Source organism: Aspergillus puulaauensis, chromosome 8 (genome assembly GCF_016861865.1).
Source record: "Aspergillus puulaauensis MK2 DNA, chromosome 8, nearly complete sequence".
NCBI lineage: Eukaryota > Fungi > Ascomycota > Eurotiomycetes > Eurotiales > Aspergillaceae > Aspergillus > Aspergillus puulaauensis.
Window position 1 is genome coordinate 1,474,057 of NC_054864.1, and position 18,431 is coordinate 1,492,487.

The window sequence follows — 18,431 nt, forward strand, 5'->3', positions numbered from 1 at the left end:
TGACTACGGTGACTCCTCAGTTCAAGTGAGAACGCGCTCAACAGCTTCCTCGCCCACAACTGGCATTCGTTCAACGGCGCTATTTCCCTCGCGATTCGGTCCTATGGTATTAAATCCAGATGGGATAAGACAGGGGTCTAAAAGTCCAATCTGCACCAGTACGCTTGCTTGATCCCAGTAAATATTGTGCCGGGCGATCTTTCCGGCTAAGAAGTTGGCCGTCATAACGATGGGAATACGGACAAAGCGCCCAGTTGGCGGCACATCGGGTAGCAACCATGGTATCTCCTCCGTATGTTCAAAGGTGAGCAGGAGCTCATCCACAACACGGTCTGGGCCCGCGGTGCGAGTAAGCAGCCGAATATGCTGAGAGGGTGGACCGGACGGGATAAACTCTGAGGAATAGAAGGATGCAATATCGGTTGGTGACGATCCTGCTCGCGTTAGCTCACACATGCATACCTCTCGGGGAGATCGGAGGGACAACCAACCTCCAATGCCAGAAGGAAGACAATTCACACTTGCCTGCTGGTCGAAATCAGGATCCCCGGCGCCCCCGCCAACCATCAAATGGAGCATGTCCGGCGTTGAAGTGGGCTGGAACTGCCGAGTCGCTGATTCATATATATTCCGCCAATATCCTTCCCACACAAGTTCTGGCTCAGGCGCCTCCCAATTACCCCCACCGCCAGGCCACCCAAACCCGAATTTCAAACACTCCAATGCTCGACTCCATGCCAGCCGTGAGCTAACGCGGTCGTAGACTGGGGATGAGTGGTACTCGGCAAATCCTGGCTCGGACTCTGGGTAGAAATGCAAATGGCAGCGGTGCCGCTTGTTAGTATCGTCCCAGAGCGCGGAGCACTGGTTCTGGGATCCGGCCAGGTGGATCTGGATCTGGAGCACCGGGAGTGTTTCAAATGCGGCGGAATTCGAGGTCGATGCCGCTGTTGTTGATGGTGGAAGCCGGGGCTGCGAAGGCAATTCCTTGAGCACAGCTTCCGGGGTGTCTGGATAGAATGCAACCAACGCGCAGAGACGCGGGAAGGGGTTTGTGCTCGTTTGCTGGTGATGCGAGAGGAGTATGAGATATGCGGGGCGGTTGTACGCTATTCAATAGAACAAAAAAATCAGCATGTTTGCTCCAAGCAAACCACTGCCCACCCTACTCTGTATACATTCATTGGTGGAGATTCCTTACCCATAACCGCATACCTCTCTCCGGGCTCTAGGTCATCCTCTCGTTCATGGAGGATGCGCTCTAGCTCCCTGCGATCCCGGTTGGCATCTGCACTTTGCGCCTGAAAAGGGAGATATTCAACCGCGAACCCCTCGGCCTCTAAACGGCGGATGGAGGCGCTATCAAAGGCGGGCGTGTCGGAGACGACATAAAGCCGACGCGGGGATGAGGGTTTCGGCCGATGCGTGGAGCTGCGGCGGCGGATCGACTGAAGTAGTTTAGACATATCCAAATAACTAACCAACGAAGGGTAATTCAATTGGCTTTAAAGAGAGGGGGGTAAAAGAATAGAATTGGTTAAGGTGTGTCTGTCTGTTAATTACCAGCCCTACAAGGCTTCCCCCTAAATATCCCAGGGACGACAGTCGACGTCATACTACTCGGTTACATCGGGGTGGAACAATGTCCGCTGGACACTCTGGGCATTCTGGGCATGTCTGGGCATGTCTGGGCATTGCAGGGCATCTATTTTCTATTAGGTCATTTTTATTCAATCCTTTATGGGACTCTTATTCTAGGGATATCTATCGTATCAATATCTATATCAACAAGGCCGGTTTTGAGACGTTGGGAAATCGACGATCAAAACGCCCTCAACCAAGCCCTCTGCTCCCTCACTTTCTCGTCCCCCTCATCCCCCTCCCCATCTAAGTAAACCCTATACGCACCGCGCAGCAAACTCGCCCTCGCGACCTCGCAGTCAACCCGGATATCCTCAATGAGGGCTTCCGCGGAGACGTAGTCGTATTCGGGCCGGATATACCCCAGCATCAGCAGATTGAGTTTCGTGCCGTAGAAGTCGGGGAGCTTGTGGAAGCGGACTTTTTGTTCTTCGGGCGCAGTTGGTGAAGGGGATGTGAGGGATGGGAGGATGTGGATTTCCTATTACATCTGTTAGGACTGATCTTGATAGGTAGGCAGATTGAAGGGGGGGGAGATAAGAAGGGACGGAAGTGAGCGGAATGGCATTCATACAATTGAGCGCGTCGTGTTCTTGTAGTAGGGGTTATAGCCGATGCTCAGGACGGCGGGGAGAATCGGCGTCTTTGCTTCATTTCCTCCTTGTCCGTCCCCAGATGAAGGGTCCGTAGCTGGGTCCAGCGCAGCAACGCCGTAGTAAACGCCTACCCCCAATTCTTTCGGGAGGGCCTCCTCTAATCCGTCAACAGGGATGTTCGCTGTCGGGATGCCTAGCTGTTCGCAACAAGCTGGTTAGCATTTCCCTCTTCCCCTCTTCTGCGTTTAGGGTGGCGGGGTGACTTACCTCTTTACTCCCTCGTCCAAAACCCTTGATCACAGGCCCCGAGAAGCGGATGGGGAATGGGGTTTCGGGGCCGGAGTCTGGGCCTGAGACCGGAGGGCGGGGAGCTGAGGACGGCATTTCTTTTTTTTTCCTTCGCCGGGCTGCTCAAAGGTAGTTGTGGAGGAATGATGGTATGTGGATGATGATTTTGAAGTGGTGCGTATCGATAAGAAAATGAGATGATCGTGCGGGGTGAACTCGGGAGACTCCCACAGTGGATTCTTCTAGATCTATCCTGCTTACTTCTGTCCTTCACATAATCGGACTGGGCTGCACCTAAAAATGAGAACCAATCGACTACGGATGCTAATTTCAGTCAACCACGAGACTGTCACCATTTAGACCGCCGAAGCCACCGAAATGAAAACATGGGAGTCACAAGGACATTGGTTCAACACCATATTTTACCATGTGGCAAGTGCCACAAGAAGCTCTACCCTAGCTCCGATCATGCCCATAAATATAACTATAAACAAAGAAGCAACCTTTTTAAAAACCGCCGGGTATCCTCCGGTAACCGAACCATAAACCATATACATCGAATAATCAGACAAGTAACAGGGTAAACACTCAAATACAGGGTAAAAACTGGGTTGGGTCAGCTCATCCGTCGTGTAAGTAAGGGGAGGTGAGGTAAAACGTACGTTCATCACTATTAACATGGGTATGTCGAACACATCGCGCTTGACTGTCCAGCAGTATGCGCATTCGACTTTGCCGTCCTTGAAACCTAACTGGTTCATCCCGGCCTCATTTGCAATACCTCCCTTGCGCAGGTGATTGTTCCACCGCTGGCTGCTGTCATCCGACTGCGCTGTCTCCATATCCTCTTTCGTTTTATATTTGAGCAGCTTGCATCTCGTTGTCACGCTACCGCGTGAATCGCCAAATGCCAGTCGCGCGAAATCCTCGTAGAATTCTACCACACTATCGTCGTCAAGCAGCTCGGCCAAGAACACTGGATGTGGACGGCCAGCTGCGCCTTCACTGGACCCTCGTGGCGTGACGTTGCGTGAATTAGCAGCTGATGAGCCGCCTGTGTTGACGTTTAAATTGGGCTCCTTGCCTAACAACACCTCCTTCTTCCATCCGGTCAGAATACTGAACTCTTTCCCGACAGCAGCGACTTCCCCTGTGCGACGACAAACGATGGTTGGCGTACCGCACGCGTTGATGAAATCCTCGTACTCCCATAGGGTTCGTTGGAAGCATTTCTCCATGAAGATAAGATCGTCTCGGTTCAGAGTTTTGGTCGTCGCAATAAACGACGGTCGAATAGACGCTAGTGCTTTTGCAATTTGCAACGTCTTCTGCGGTGAAAAGCGTCGCTGGATGAACGCCGTCAAATTGTGGAAGCGACTGGTGTATGCATACGGTTCCCTAACGTTTTCGTAAACCGCCGATGGGTTGCGCTGGCGTCGTTTACTTGTTTGTAAAGTGTGGTGCTTCAAGCTCGGTGTCGAGATGGTCGGCGGACGCTGTTGTCCATTCACGGGTAGCCCGTTGGATTTTGGGACGACATTATTAAACGCGCTCGGCTCTTCGTATCCAGTATTGGTCATCTGCGGGCTGGCCGCCGCACCCGGGCTTGTGAAGTTGGTCGGCCCGCTTTCAATCGCAAATGCATGAGGCGCATCAGGCTTGGTCAAATGCCCTGGAATCACATTACCCTGGCTGGATTGCGGGTAAACGCCGACGTTCACGTGCGGCTGGCCCGAGGTCTGACCGCTCGGCCACTCATTTAAGAGAGGATCACCGAACATGAAAGGCTGTTGCGTCTGGGGGCTTTCCCCAAAAGTAGCAGTCCCCGTGATGGGCGTGGACGCAAACTGCGTCGAACCGCTGCGGCCCATCGATCCTCTATGCGTGCCTGAATCTGGAGAGTCTCCAGCGCCAGTGGCCATGTGTCCGAGCATGCCAAATTCCAGCGCACCGTAACGATTTTCAAAGTTCATACTCGATAGATCAAAATTGAAGAGCGCAGGATCACTGGGGTCGAAGAAGGGACCGGCGAACGGATTCTGGCTCTGGTTTGAGGCATTTGATACACCGGTTGTCGACGGCTGGGGTATTGAAGATGTCAAAGCAGGATTATTATTGTTATTAGGTGCGGATGTGCTATTTCGATGGGCCGGGTTTGTTTTTAAGCTGAACGTTGGGGAAACTGGGGATTGCGACGGAAATGCATTTTGGTGAGCGATGGGGTTTTCCTGGTACATGTTGTAGTTCGACTGGGGTGTGGGATAGAAATTCGCGCCTGAGTTCTGGGTACTCGCGGCAGCATTGACCGGGTTAGAAATGCTGTTAGGAATTGATGAATTGTTGTAAAAATTATTTCCAGCGGCTCCTGGCATCAGCGCGCCATCCGGGGCATCGTGCAAGTACTTTGCTTTCTTGCGCACACCGTCGTGGCAGGCATCTTGAAGTCCACGTTTGATGCAGCGTTGACACGGTCTCTCGTCACCTACAATTATGATGTTAGTCGGCGCTCAGGCCGCGAAGAGCTGTGCAGAGCAGGAGCGTACCGCATGTCAAATGCGCTCGCTGACAGGCAAAACATGCGCGTCGCGCCTTCTTCCTCCGAGGCCTTGAAGGATCTTTTGGGTTCGGTTTCTGGCTAGTGGTGGTCTGATCATCGCCATTCGCATTCGCGTTAGTCTTGGGCGGTTGCTCGGCACGCTCTCCGATCGCTGTCGCGAGTTCTTTATCGGCCCCATTATGTTTTGTCGGGAGAGCTGTGGCGCTCTGGTCTGCATCCATCTTCATTTTCCATGAATCGGCGAGTTATCGAGATGAGGCAGAGTGGAAAGCGCGGGGGTGCGGTGGTCTGTGAACGGATCCGGGGTGAGAGAGACCGGTACGAGATCGATTCGGTTAAAAGCTTCTCCCCGGGAATGGATCGCCACCTTGCGAGAAATACGCTTCCTCGTCGTCACCACCGTCAAGTAGAACTTCCTCGTGGCCCATACAGCGATGGGAATCCAGGTTGGTGTCTAGTCCGGCACACGTCGATCCGAGGGACATAGAATGGACGAGTGCGTGGAGTTAAGGGGAGTCGAGAACGTGAGGAGAGAGGGGAGAGGGGAGAGGGGAGAGGGGAAGATCAAAGACTTGAAGAAAAGGCGCGGGAACCGTCCGCTGATGAAGGTTGAATTGAAATTGGAGACAAAATCACGCGCAGGAGACTAGATGCAAGAGCGTTGTTATTTGGTAATTGCTGGTGAAAATGGGAGTTGGCGGCGGGCGGATGGAACTTGCGAACTTTGCCGGCACTGCGGGGAAGCAGAAGGCTCGATGGAAGTCAAATCCCGTGGGAAAGCCTGGGCTTGAGCGATTTTATTCCTTGGACGGGCAGTAATTGACACACGCAGCAGCCCTGTTCTCCATCTGCATCAGACACAGTCGAGACGTATGCGGATGGGGAGATGGAGAAGGTGCCTGGATATAAGTAGCAAAACGTGGTCGAGTCAAAGCTGATGCCGTGAGGCTTTTTTGGATGGTAAAACAGCGTCACTGATAGGCCGCTTAAGTTCCACACAGGTCGCGTGCTGTAATAATCAAATAATTATTTTAATTTTAATAATAATAAGAGGGAATGGGCGTGTTATTATTCTGTTGCCGAAGACAAAGCAGGGCTGCAGAAGTAGAAAGCTCATTCACATGATTGATATCCATTCCACATGTACTGGCCTAAACCCTAGGCAAAAAGGGAACCAAAAAGATGGACGATTCCATTAATATTCTGGGGTGTCCAAGGCATTCATTCACATCAGGGCCCAGAGTCAGCCAGTGAAGACCGCTCCCGACTTGTCCCGACTGCCGTCTTCTCCCGGCTGAGCCCATTCAAGAGCCATTATTTACCACTCAACCTCGGCTACAGGCACTCAAACGTCAACCATAATTCTTGTTCTTCTTGTTATTATTGTCACTGATGCACAGGATGACCAAGTGGACGGCGAAGTTCCATCTGTGTCCGCCAAGTGCGTGTGATTTTGCCGTTTTGGTCACCCTCCAGTCCAGATTGCGATATGCTGTTCTGATCCTGACCAGCCCATACTACGACTGCAGTTCTGCGATTGGAGCACACACTATAATTTGTCTGACTTTGTCTTCTGGGCGCTCACTGTCAGCTCAAACGAGGTTTGCAAGTAGAACAGGAGGAGCGCGCGTGATATAGTAACTGCAGTATTAGACACTAACTTTCTATACACTTCTATCTATCTCGGCTTCTATATATATACTCTTCATGGCGTCGGTCTTTAGAAAGGCCTTATTATTATGTTTAGATGGATTCCCAGGGATTAACCCTAGTCGCCCGTCCAGGGTAGCTCGTCATCTTGTAGGACAACTTCAACCCCCTGGACAAGACCTTATCCAACCTTATCCTGCATTCATTGCACAACTCTTCGTTCCGCATAGTTACCACCTAGCAAATCGGCTCTTCTTCCGGATCCGGCTACCATATCGGAAAAATATATACCTGTGTAGTGTCACAAACATCCAGGTTAGCTCATCTGTCCAACCATAATGCATTCATCCCAGCATGAGCCAGCATTGCACAAGCCACCCAGTAAAGGTTGGCGAACCCCGGAGTTTAAAAGCAGCCCGGACACAGGTGCATTGTCCCGCGACAGGCTTGCAGAATGGCCCATGCAAGGGAGGCTGAACTCAGTTTTACAGCATTCTGCAGAAGCCGGTATCCGTAGAGAATGGGAAGGAAAGAGGAAATTGGCCCAGAAGATCTCGCTGAAAGACCATGGTCAGGGGAGGACTTACGGAAATGGTGCCATTACCAATGTCAGAAAGGCCAATAGTGAGGTCGCCCAGTGATAACCTAGTCGGTTGTACACTGAAACACATCAGTTAGTAACTGGCGGTCAATACCTAACCCTGGAATGATGGATGGATCTAGGTTGCGCAAGTCTTGGGTAGACCCCGAGTCGGGGACCATATAATAAATGTTTAAGCAGGTGGAAAGATAGGAAACCAAGAAGACGGAAGCCTGGACCAAACCACCAGGGAAGGCACTAGACTGAGGTACTTTGACCATGTCTGATACAAAAGGCGCCCTCACTCTTGGAGCTTCCAGCCAATGAACAGCCGCGTCGCAAGTAATTCGCGGTCATCATTGGTTTGCCGCGGCGCGAGAGCCCAGTATCCAACAGCAAAAGTATCGATATGGAAAACACTTACTTTGTATGCCAAAGAGAGGGAATATCCCGCCAGCAGATGAACGCGCAAAGCTGTTCGCTGCGAGTGCGCTTGCAGCATACGTGGGATATGCATCGACCAGGAATGAAAAAATGCCCTGATACACGAGAACCGTGCTATGGATACCTGCGTCAGGACTAATATTTCTTCATGCACACAAGGAGCGCACGGTTTAGTTTAAAACAAACTTACCCCGCCCCAAAAAACGCACTGCCAATAAGCGGCACCACCCAATGGACATGCGGATATATGGTCCAAGCGAAAATGAAGAGCCCTATCGTAACCAGCGGACCTCCAAGAATGGCTGCGACCGATTAGCAGGGTGCCTACAAGCAGATAGTATTGCTGAAATTCAGAGAGTATATACCGGGAGGCAGCCGCCACTCTGGCTGAAAGTCGTCCATAATTCCCACGGCCCCCTCATGCTTTGCTTCCAACTTGGCGTAGACTCGGCGCCAAAATGGATCGGATGAAATAGCAAAGACCATGCCCACGAAGAGGCCCAAAAAGACGAGGCCTCGCTGGTAGAGCTCCATTCCATAAACATTTAAAAACACCAGTTGAAACGCACCGAAAAACAGGTAAATGATGCCTAGAAGAATGGCAGAAAATATGCAAAGATTCAAGCACATCGGCTCCAAGGTCAGCAGGAGGAATGGCCTATAAAGGGATTGCCCAACAGTCCTCCCAACGGACCGGTCCATTTTCTCAATTGGAGCCTGCCACCGATCATCCCCAGTCTCTTTCCGCAGTCGTTCTGCTTTTCGCTTCAATAGCCTATCTTCCTTGTCAGTGCCTGCCTGTAGTGATAGGACGGAAATTACCTACACGGGGTGGTACGTCTCGGGGACCAGAGTAATCAGAAGCCCAAGCAATGTGCCAGACCAAATTAATAGGCAGTAAAACACCCAGCGCCTGAAGGCAGATACAATCAGTATTCAAGCTTCCGACCCGCTAAAAACCACATACCATGTAGTAAACTGGTTGATAAATCCACCAATTCTATGATAATTAGCACCTGAGAAGTTTTGATCGGACTATTGTAAAGTACATACAATGGACCAAGCTCAGGGCCAATAAACGGTGAGCTTGTATAGATCATCATCGGCGCACTAAGCTCATGTCGATTGAATAAATCACCAACAGTGCCACCCGCCACACTGAGGAAAGCACTACCGGCAAGACCGTTGAAAAAGCGAGACACAATCATGGTTTGTATGTTGCGTGCAACGGCACAAGGAATGAGCCATATTAGGAAAAGTGAGAAGGAGGCGATATATATGTTCCTGCGGCCATAAAACTGCAATGAGTTAGCGGAGTATCATGCAGCGGAAATGCGCAACATGCCTCTGACAACGGTGCTAAAACGAGTGGGCCGAGACCTAAACCCCAAATGAAGAAAGACAGGCCGAGCGTCGCAACTATGCGCGAGCAGCCGAACTCGACCATAATCTGATCATACGTGAGTGTATACATCGACGAAGTGCATGTCCTTCCAACGTCCATTAACGTCAGCATTAGACACCACATTTAGATCCCACAATACTTACACACAAAGAGACCCCGTTGAGCAAACAAGTACGATAATCCATCTTCTGATCTTATTGAAATTCCGCGGGTTCATTGGATCATTTTCATCCCAACGCACCACGAACTCAGAGGACGAGTCGGTTGCCTCCGCGCCGTGAGGTCCACCCGCAGCCGCTTCATCGTCCAATTGATTGTTGCAGCTATATCCGTCATTCAGTGACCAACTTCGTTCGACGGGCCGAGATGCAGTGCTGTTCTGTCTTTGTAAGTGGCTATGATCCGCCGTCGTTGCCGGTTTAATCGGCGCAAACCCACCCTCCGTTGCATCATCGGGATTTTCCAGCTCAATATCTGCTTCAGCGCTTTTCTCGCTGCCCGAATATTGTCGGTCTGAGGATGACTGGGCGCTCCCCGCACGCGGGGTGAGGTCCACTTGTTGAGGTACGGACATGGGCGGAAAAAAAGTATTGTTGATTCAATGGGCCGTGATATCGCGCTCCATATACCGCTCACGCTCCCTCTGCCTTCTAGCGAGAAACGACAGGAATAGCACCAGAGGGAGAAGGAGGTGTTAAGTCGACAAAATTCGTCGATGCGAGAAAACAAAGCCGCCGAACAAAATTGATAGTCAAGTCGGACACAAGGCCGAGCTTAAGGCTTCAAGCTAAGACGAATCCAATCGCAGATCCCCACTCTTGCAATTGAATTAGAAATCAACAGCTTGACTGAAGAAGGACAGGGAAGTGCCGGTACTCGGTAAAGCGTGGAAAGGTTCGGAGGAACAGGGCCGCAAAAATTAGGAAATGAGGAGACGAAGCTCTCGTGGAGCAGATCTCGGAAAGAAGATGCCGAAAAGCTGTCCCAATTCTGGCCTCTCCCTAATCCCTATTGAGTATCGAGTATCGAGTTTGGAGCTTGACCCCAGGCCCAAGGCTAAAAAACAGCTCAAATTAAGCATCTTTCTCGCTAAGTTTTGGCCCCAGTCTCCTTGGTGGTTCTCCGTTGCCACCCGTCGACAGAGGCGAGACATAAAGAAATACCAAAACCAACCCGAATCTTCTACTTCGAGTTTAAAATGGCCAGCCACTCGTTATTGGGGGAAATTCTCCGCCCTCGTGGCAGCAAAGCAACCATGTGCTACGGGACGTGCGGCAGCGATCAGCCCTATAAGCAGTTCTCACCAGAATGCAGTCAATTATTCCTACTGTACCTTCCTAGCCGCATCATACTCTTGCTCAACTCAGTCTCAATGAGCCAATCTTTGCACGGCCTTGCGGCTGTTAGCTTTTATCTGGTGAACCGTTTATAACTATAATGCTGCCAAACCAGGGGTTCAAAGCCCATATAGTTCCTCATCATTAGATGGTATAAATATTAACATGTACGATCAGTTCTATACAACATTGTATCTACACATTCACACTATATCCAACACCCACTGCACGCCGCCGCTGCAGCATTTGATAGTATTTCCGCCCCTCGTCAACCCAAAAGACAGTGCTAGAAATGCACACAAGCTTGAATAAATGCGCCAGGTTCAATGGCTCCGTCTGGAACACCCGCTGCAGGAACGGGAGATAGATGACACACGCCTGGCCGGCCAGAGAGCCAAGAACGGCATAATTGAACATCTTGTTTCCGAAGACACGGATCTCGCCGCGGAGCACGGATTTACTCTCGCTGCGGCATGTCAACGCGTTGAACATGTCGAACAAGACGAAACACGTAAAAGTCATGGTGGTGTCGTGGGCTGTCACTATTCGGGATCGCTTTCCCGTGTGCACATCATCATCATCACCCATTTCGTAGATGTATATAGCTAGAGTGCCGAGCATGATCATCAAGGCTGACATGAGAACCCGCTGGATGAGGGGCTTTGTGAGTACTCTGGCACTCTTAGGTCGCGGAGGTCGGTTCATGATCGAAGGGTCCACGGGCTCTACGCCGAGAGACTGTGCAGGTGGCCCATCCATGAGAATATCTAACGTATTAGGTTAGCAATTGGAAAGTACCACTAGGGTAAATGATTTGGAGGGCCATACTAATCCATAGGATCTGCATTGCGTTTAGCGGGTTCTTGAATCCCAGGGTGGTGCTCAGCAAAACAAGACTCAGAGCAGCAACACTCGTGCTTAGCTGGAAAGTAATAAAGTTCTGGATATTGTAAAATATCCCCTTGCCCTGCTCTATGGCCCGCAAAATTGTCGAAAAGTCATCATCTGTGAGAATCATGTCGGCTGCTTCTTTAGCAACGTCGGTGCCGAGTTTGCCCATCGCGATTCCAATATCCGCCTTTTTCAAAGCAGGTGCGTCGTTCACTCCATCCCCGGTCATGGCGACAACATCGCCTCGGGACTGAAGTGCGCGCACAATTTTCATCTTGTGATCCGGACTGGTACGCGCAAAAATCGAAACCGACGATAAAGCCAGAGACAACTCCGAAGTGCTCATCCGGTCGATTTCTTGTCCGTTGAGGACATTCTGCACCCCTGGATTTTCAGGTATCGGCATTCCAAGCTTCTTCGCAATTGCGACAGCCGTGGTTTCGGCATCACCCGTTATCATGATGAGCCGTACGCCGCCAGCCATAAGACGGCGAATTGCCTTGTGAACATCTTTACGAGGAGGGTCGTTCATGCCTACCAGCCCTGCAAAGACCAAGCCGCTGTAGCGATCATCTTCGTCCCCGGAACTGACCTTTGAGTTGGGGGTACCGGATCTACTTCCGAGTGCCCTACCTCTGTTCTCCCTCACGGCACCACTCGCAAAGGATAGGACCCTCAGCCCTTCGGACGCCATATGCTCCGCGGCTTGGCGCACAGCCTGGCGCCTCCGTTCGTCCAATATAACCTCCTGGCCGTCCCTTGTGAGGTACGTATCACAACGCGCCAATACCTGTTCTAATGCACCTTTGATGTAAGCCATGCTAGGTCCTCCCGTCAAAGGCGATGGATCACCAGATGTTCCACTTCCAATGATTACCCCCATCCACTTGCGTTCGGAGCTGAACGGAGTCTCGGCAACCCGCGCGCATATGCGGTCCCGCACATCATCTTCCCCGAGAACATCAAGTAAATCCAAAACAGCAACATCAGTTGGCTGACCAACCCACCTGCTCTTCATCGACCCTGACGCGCTATCGTCCGTGGAAGATAGCACCGCAGCAGAGGACGCGGTAGCAGGCGAGTTCGCATGCACACGCGATAGCCGGGCATTGTTGGCAATGTTACCAATCCGCAAAATAGTGCGAGCTGCTGGTCCAGGGGTTAATGAAGAAATGTCATTATGTACCTCAAATGGTTCAGGACAGTCGAAGTGCCACATTTTAGTAACTGTCATGTGGTTGAGCGTGAGCGTTCCGGTTTTATCGCTGCAAACGACATTCACTGAACCGAGAGTCTCAACACTCGGAAGCCGCCGCATGATAGCTCCTCTCGAGGCCATCCGGAGTACACCGAGCGCGAGAGTAACGGTGACAATAATTGGAAGACCTTCCGGAATAGCCGCAACCGCAAGCGAAACTCCAATGGTGAACATGTCTAGAAGTTTTCGGCCTTGAATCAAGCCTACAACAACAATCAAAGCGATGACTCCAAACGAAATATAACTGAGCTCTTGGCCCAAGCGATCCATCGATAACTGTAACGGCGTACGCGGGCTCTCAATTTCCTGTAGGGAAGCTGAGATACTACCGAACTCCGTCTTTGCACCCGTGCCTATGACGATTCCCTGGCCATATCCAGACCGAACCAAAGTCCCCATAAACGCAATGTTGTGCTGTTCATTCAGACGTATATCCGCACCGACAGCACCGCTGGCAGGGGCGTCATAGAATGGCGACCGTGGTGGGCTCACGATTTTGGGGGTTGGCGTCGAAAGATTCTTTTGATTGCGGATGGCGTCGGGATATTTCACAACAGGTTCGTTTTCGCCAGTCAAGTTCGATTCATCAATAGTCAGGTCCGTAGCGGCAGTAATCCTAATGTCGGCGGGAATACGGTCTCCAACTGTGAACAAAACCAGGTCCCCTGGCACTAACTCAGCGGCTGGCACGGTACTTGAGGCCTTGACAGCCGCTGAAACCGAGTTCGAGTTCGGACTCTTGTTACGAAGCTCACGCATCTCGAATTCTTCGTCCGGGACTGCCGGGGTTGGGTGAACTATCGGAGGAAGATTGGACGCGACGTCGCGTATCAAGTGGGCATGGTGTGGAACTAGACGATTAAGAGCTTCCAGGGACTTTTCTGACCGATATTCCTGAACAAACCCAACCGTGACCACTATTGTAACTGCTAAGGCAATACTGACGGCATCGTCATAATTCCCCATAAAGAAGGAAACCGCTGCAGAGGCGAGAAGGAGAAGGATTAGGGTCTCTTTGAACTGCTTCAGGAATCGGAGCCATAAAGGCTCCGGTTCCTCGTGTGGTAGCTCATTTGGGCCATCCCTTAAGTAACGTATTTCCGCCTCCGTCGGGGTGAGACCATGAGTGATGGAGGTCTGTAAGCGATCTGCGGTCTCCTGAGGGTCTAGCTGCGAGTAGGTCGCGGTCGATGCCTAGCATATTGTTGATTAGCCGCGATCAAATCAACTACCAGAGATAATGATCAAGGTACGTCGGACAGTTGTCACTTACGGAAGGTGCAGCATTCGGCCGCGCTCCTACAGGCGCAGTCGATGGGGATCTCGAACCAGCAGCCTGGGCATTATGAAAAGGTAGCGCAGGCGTAGCGGACCTTGACATTTCTCATGTCTCGATAGGGGAGGAGCCGATATAAACTGCGGGCCAAGTTGTACTATCCCATCGAGTTACGTAGGCAATTCGAATGGCACAGCGGTGTAGTGATACTCGTTCAAAACTGGCTGCTCCAAAGAAAGGCACCAATCTCAAGGCGCGATGGTGATCGAAAAGCCACGCTTTCCGGATGCGACTTGGTTGCGGCTGTATTGCTGGTCCGAGGAACGGTGTATCGTGCGAAACCAGGTCAAAGGCAAAGCGAATTATAATGCGTCTGGGACACCGAGTCGCTAAATAAACAGAATGGGTAAACTGGCAGAATATAGAATTTCGTCTTCAACCGCTCAGCAGCAGCGTTGGCGTCGGGGATGTTGACACTCAGCAACCTAGCCGGGAATGGACCCGGAAGAACCATCGGCCGGAGCCGCTCGTATCGAGATGAGTACGGACTCCGGAGTACCTTCATAAATCAGGTGACTCGCATTGCTTACCTAACGAGCATAACGCCCAGCCACCTGAGATTGTCAACACGCGCCTGGGCAACCCACTTCAAATCTCCAACCTCCTCCCTTTCCAACTGCCCCTCTGGTCGCTCTCCTGCGCTGCGGGTGCTTTTGGCGTCGATTACACTTACAAGCTCTGTCGCCGCGTTTTTACGTGATATTTTGATCTTATCACCTCCATTTCATCCTCCTTTCGCCAATACTCCCAGGCACCAAAGCGACCCGACTCACCGATACCGTTTGTTTTCTGGCTTCGTCGCGTCACCCACCTTTGGCTGGAAGGGACTTCCGCCGCGAATCACCCCGCCCAATGCGGGCATTGCTACATCTCTTGGATATTCATTTACATTGGACACATTGAGTGATTATCTGGTTTTGAACTCCTTTTTTTTGCCATGTTCTATTCGGAGACCTTGCTGTCCAAGACCGGGCCTCTGGCCCGTGTCTGGCTGTCCGCCAACCTCGAGCGCAAACTATCGAAATCGCACATCTTGCAGTCAGACATCGAGAGCAGCGTTAGTGCTATCGTAGATCAGGGACAGGCGCCCATGGCTCTGCGACTGAGTGGTCAGCTACTACTCGGTGTAGTTCGGATCTACAGCAGGAAGGCGCGCTACTTACTCGATGATTGCAATGAAGCTTTGATGAAAATTAAGATGGTACGTCTCCCCCTTTATCATATTCATCGTATTACGGTTTTCACTGACTTGGCTAAATGTAGGCATTCCGTCTCACGAACAACAATGATCTGACGACTAGTGCTGTAGTCGCCCCTGGTGGAATCACTCTCCCGGACGTTCTGACTGAATCCGACCTGTTCATGAATCTTGATTCATCACTACTCTTACCGCAACCTCTTTCACTAGAACCAGAGGGAAAGCGACCGGGACCGTCAATGGATTTCGGGAGCCAACTATTTCCCGACACTGGACTGCGACGCTCTGCTTCTCAGGAACCTGCACGTTTAGAGGATCCTGGCGATCTTGATCTTGATCTTGGACTTGATGAGACAGATCTGACTTTGCCCCATGATTTCAGCATGGAAGTGGGACGAGATGCCCCCGCACCCCGCCCTATGGAAGAAGACAACTTTAGTGATGCCGGCAAGCTTCTTGATACTGATGCCGGCGATCTAGGGCTGGACTTCGGTGATAATGATGCTCCGGCCGGGAAGATGGACTTGGGAGCGGATGATTTGCAGGACGATTTCTTGCATCCGGATGAACCAATGGGTTTCGGCGATGACACTGTGGTTGCGGATGGCGGGGATGAACGATTTGAGCGCGAGAGTACTCTCACCGAAGCTTCCGATGACATGATGGAACGTTTAAACCCAGAACATGATAGTGGCTTCCAGCCTCATGAGGGTGATGAGGCGGATGATGCAGTCATTCAGCATGCGCAACGCGCCAAGCGGAGAAAGCAACTTCCTATAATTGAGGCCGACGAGGAGATTGAGTTCAAAGGCAGCACCTACTTCAAAATTCAGCAATCGCAGCTCTCTGAAAGCCTGAAGCCTGCATCTTTCTTGCCCCGCGATCCTGTTCTTCTAACCCTCATGAACATGCAACAGAATGGCGATTTTGTCACCAATGTTATGGGCGGTGGCCGCGGTCGCGGCTGGGCTCCTGAGATTCGTGATTTGCTCTCTTTTGAAACTGTCAGGAAGGCTGGCGAACTTAAACGCAAGCGCGACAGCGGAATCTCGGATATGGACGTCGATGTTGCAACTGGCCCAGCTCTGGAACTTGAAGAGGAAGCGATCGTTCCAGTGGATGAGGGAGTTGGTCTTGAGTCAACCCTACACCAGCGCTCTGAGATCGACTTTCCTGGCGATGACCGTGACCAGCTCCACCTTAGTGATGACGAAGGTCTCCAGCAGCCATTAGACGATTTTGATGACACTATTGAGCCCATCGACAGCAACCTAGTGTCAGTTGGCACAAAACGCGCGGTGCACGTCCTGCGTGACTGCCTTGGTGATGCGGACCAGAAGAAGGCCGTCAAATTCCAAGACCTCCTTCCTGAGAAGAAGGCTTCCAAGGCTGATGCGACGAAGATGTTCTTCGAAACTTTGGTTCTGGCCACCAAGGATGCCGTTCAAGTTGAGCAACGCTCGAACATTGTCGGCGGACCGATCAGAATACGCGGCAAAAGTTCACTGTGGGGCTCGTGGGCCGAAGAGGATGCCAATGGTGAAGGCATCAATCCATCGACTCAGGTCGCGGCTTAGATGGTTCTTGGATGGTGGTTTGTTGCGGTTTTCCTGTACAGTTATGAGTGTGATATCTTTGTCTCTTCCTTCTTTTCCTTTTTTGCTTATTCCCATCCGGCTCTTTGGTTGAGACGGGTTTTAGGAGCTGGAACATGTTGGATTACTGTTTTTCTTTTTTTTTTTTGCAATGAGATCTGGAGTTCGGGGCAAGAAGTGTTTTTTTTTTTTTTTTTTACCAGGCCCTAAAAGGTGTCACTAGGTTTGCAGTCTGATCTTTGGGCGAATGCTTCTGGGCGATAAGATAGTCTTTTTGTACACACTTTTAATCAGAATCATTCCAGTATGACCAGATTTGTTGCTCGCATATAATTTATTGAACACTTTTAGTATACTTTGCGGTATACATTACAACTACTGGTACTGAAATTCGGCCAGATTGGAGACAGCATCTGGTCTCTCGAGTCCCGGAATAATAAAGCAACCGATCCAGGCGCATGGGAATTAAAATCCGGGATTATAGATTATATATGTATTAGTTCCTTCTGTTTTTCCCTCGCTTTCCCCAGCACTACTCGAATTGGTGTATCACCTACTTGGACCACAATATTACTCCAAGTTAGGAAACTCCAACTACCTTTATTTATTATGCGAGAGAAGGTATGTATGCAAACTACACATTAGGATTTGGTTTTTATGGAGACGGCTTCAATCGGTTCAAAGAAAATATACACTATGTCGCTATTGACATCAGCGGGGGTTTACTTTTACACCGTGGTGCTTGGGTCTAGATATATATATATACGTGTGTATGCACGTATATACGTGAGTAATATGAACACTGCTATCCCGAGAAGCCGATAGTTCTAGATATAAACCACCCAAAAGCCGTCGTAGATGCTTCAACCGTCTCTACACCAATTACGAGCATTCATGTCCTAGTGTCACCTAGGCGAAGCTCGTCATGATGCTGCACATATCTATAGGGAAGATAGAAATACCGTACTGGCTGTCGCAGAGGGAAACGGAAGGCGTATTGGGGAGAAGAACACGGGAGAGAGGAGCCCTGACCATGGCCACCGTACCTGAGTTGGGGAGCATATCTAGATAATAACGGGCTGTCGGACCAAGCAATGCAACTTGGCAAGGAAATAAGGTCGTCTTGGGCGTGCGAATGAGGAATTTCCATGACACATCGATATGCTGATGCCAAGGGATCGTCGAAGCCTATCGCGAACCCTGCATCTTATTTCGACTTCTTCCATGTATCCTATTGCGATGGAAGCTGGAACTCTTGACTGGAATTGCACTAGTATACCATATTGATTACTGAGTGTTCCATAATCCAGCCTAACTAAACGAATCCACCCTTGACTTCAAGACTCGGAGTCGCTGAAAATCTGTGGGTGCCCCACGTTGGGCTACTGCACATACTAGTTACATACTTTGTCCAGACTCTAGATAAGAAAGTCTAGTCCGATTTGGTAGCATGGCACCTCGGCAGACTCGAATCTGGAGGCAAGACCGAGACTTTTCTCAGCCTTAACAACCGTACTAAGGCAGGGAGGTGGCCTTTGACCACGTGGAGTGCATATCCATCCCCGCAGAAGCTGATCTCGTTTGCAATTTCTTCTGCAGCGATTCTAAATCTAGGCTAGTTGCTGCTCAAGCGGCAGTCGCGCAAAATAGAATTT

The 18,431-nt window shown here is 50.8% G+C and overlaps 6 protein-coding genes across 6 annotated transcripts; 1 reads left to right on the plus strand and 5 right to left on the minus strand.

The window, feature by feature from the left end:
* Positions 1-21: 21 nt before the first annotated feature.
* On the minus strand, positions 22-1,466 carry APUU_80578A (dienelactone hydrolase; the record flags this gene model as incomplete). The annotated part of the gene is made up of 3 exons (XM_041696874.1): positions 22-434; positions 492-1,109; positions 1,202-1,466. 3 exons carry the CDS (start codon positions 1,464-1,466, stop codon positions 22-24), a joined length of 1,296 nt encoding a protein of 431 aa, XP_041562461.1.
* Positions 1,467-1,822: 356 nt separating this feature from the next.
* Positions 1,823-2,621, minus strand: fmn1 (riboflavin kinase; the record flags this gene model as incomplete). Its single annotated transcript, XM_041696875.1, has 3 exons — positions 1,823-2,122; positions 2,216-2,434; positions 2,505-2,621. The coding sequence occupies 3 exons, from the start codon at positions 2,619-2,621 to the stop codon at positions 1,823-1,825; spliced, it is 636 nt and encodes a 211-aa protein (XP_041562462.1).
* A 492-nt stretch (positions 2,622-3,113) lies between these two features.
* Positions 3,114-5,309, minus strand: ERT1_2 (Zn(II)2Cys6 transcription factor domain-containing protein; the record flags this gene model as incomplete). Its single annotated transcript, XM_041696876.1, has 3 exons — positions 3,114-3,131; positions 3,188-5,007; positions 5,069-5,309. The coding sequence occupies 3 exons, from the start codon at positions 5,307-5,309 to the stop codon at positions 3,114-3,116; spliced, it is 2,079 nt and encodes a 692-aa protein (XP_041562463.1).
* Positions 5,310-6,962: 1,653 nt separating this feature from the next.
* On the minus strand, positions 6,963-9,735 carry APUU_80581A (MFS transporter; the record flags this gene model as incomplete). The annotated part of the gene is made up of 10 exons (XM_041696877.1): positions 6,963-7,023; positions 7,320-7,392; positions 7,737-7,870; positions 7,947-8,058; positions 8,122-8,531; positions 8,583-8,669; positions 8,724-8,756; positions 8,810-9,054; positions 9,102-9,246; positions 9,305-9,735. 10 exons carry the CDS (start codon positions 9,733-9,735, stop codon positions 6,963-6,965), a joined length of 1,731 nt encoding a protein of 576 aa, XP_041562464.1.
* A 958-nt stretch (positions 9,736-10,693) lies between these two features.
* pmr1 (Ca(2+)/Mn(2+)-transporting P-type ATPase PMR1) lies at positions 10,694-14,028 on the minus strand (the record flags this gene model as incomplete). The annotated part of the gene is made up of 3 exons (XM_041696878.1): positions 10,694-11,265; positions 11,327-13,841; positions 13,921-14,028. 3 exons carry the CDS (start codon positions 14,026-14,028, stop codon positions 10,694-10,696), a joined length of 3,195 nt encoding a protein of 1,064 aa, XP_041562465.1.
* An 892-nt stretch (positions 14,029-14,920) lies between these two features.
* On the plus strand, positions 14,921-16,758 carry MCD1 (kleisin alpha; the record flags this gene model as incomplete). Its single annotated transcript, XM_041696881.1, has 2 exons — positions 14,921-15,184; positions 15,247-16,758. 2 exons carry the CDS (start codon positions 14,921-14,923, stop codon positions 16,756-16,758), a joined length of 1,776 nt encoding a protein of 591 aa, XP_041562466.1.
* Between the last annotated feature and the right edge of the window lie 1,673 nt (positions 16,759-18,431).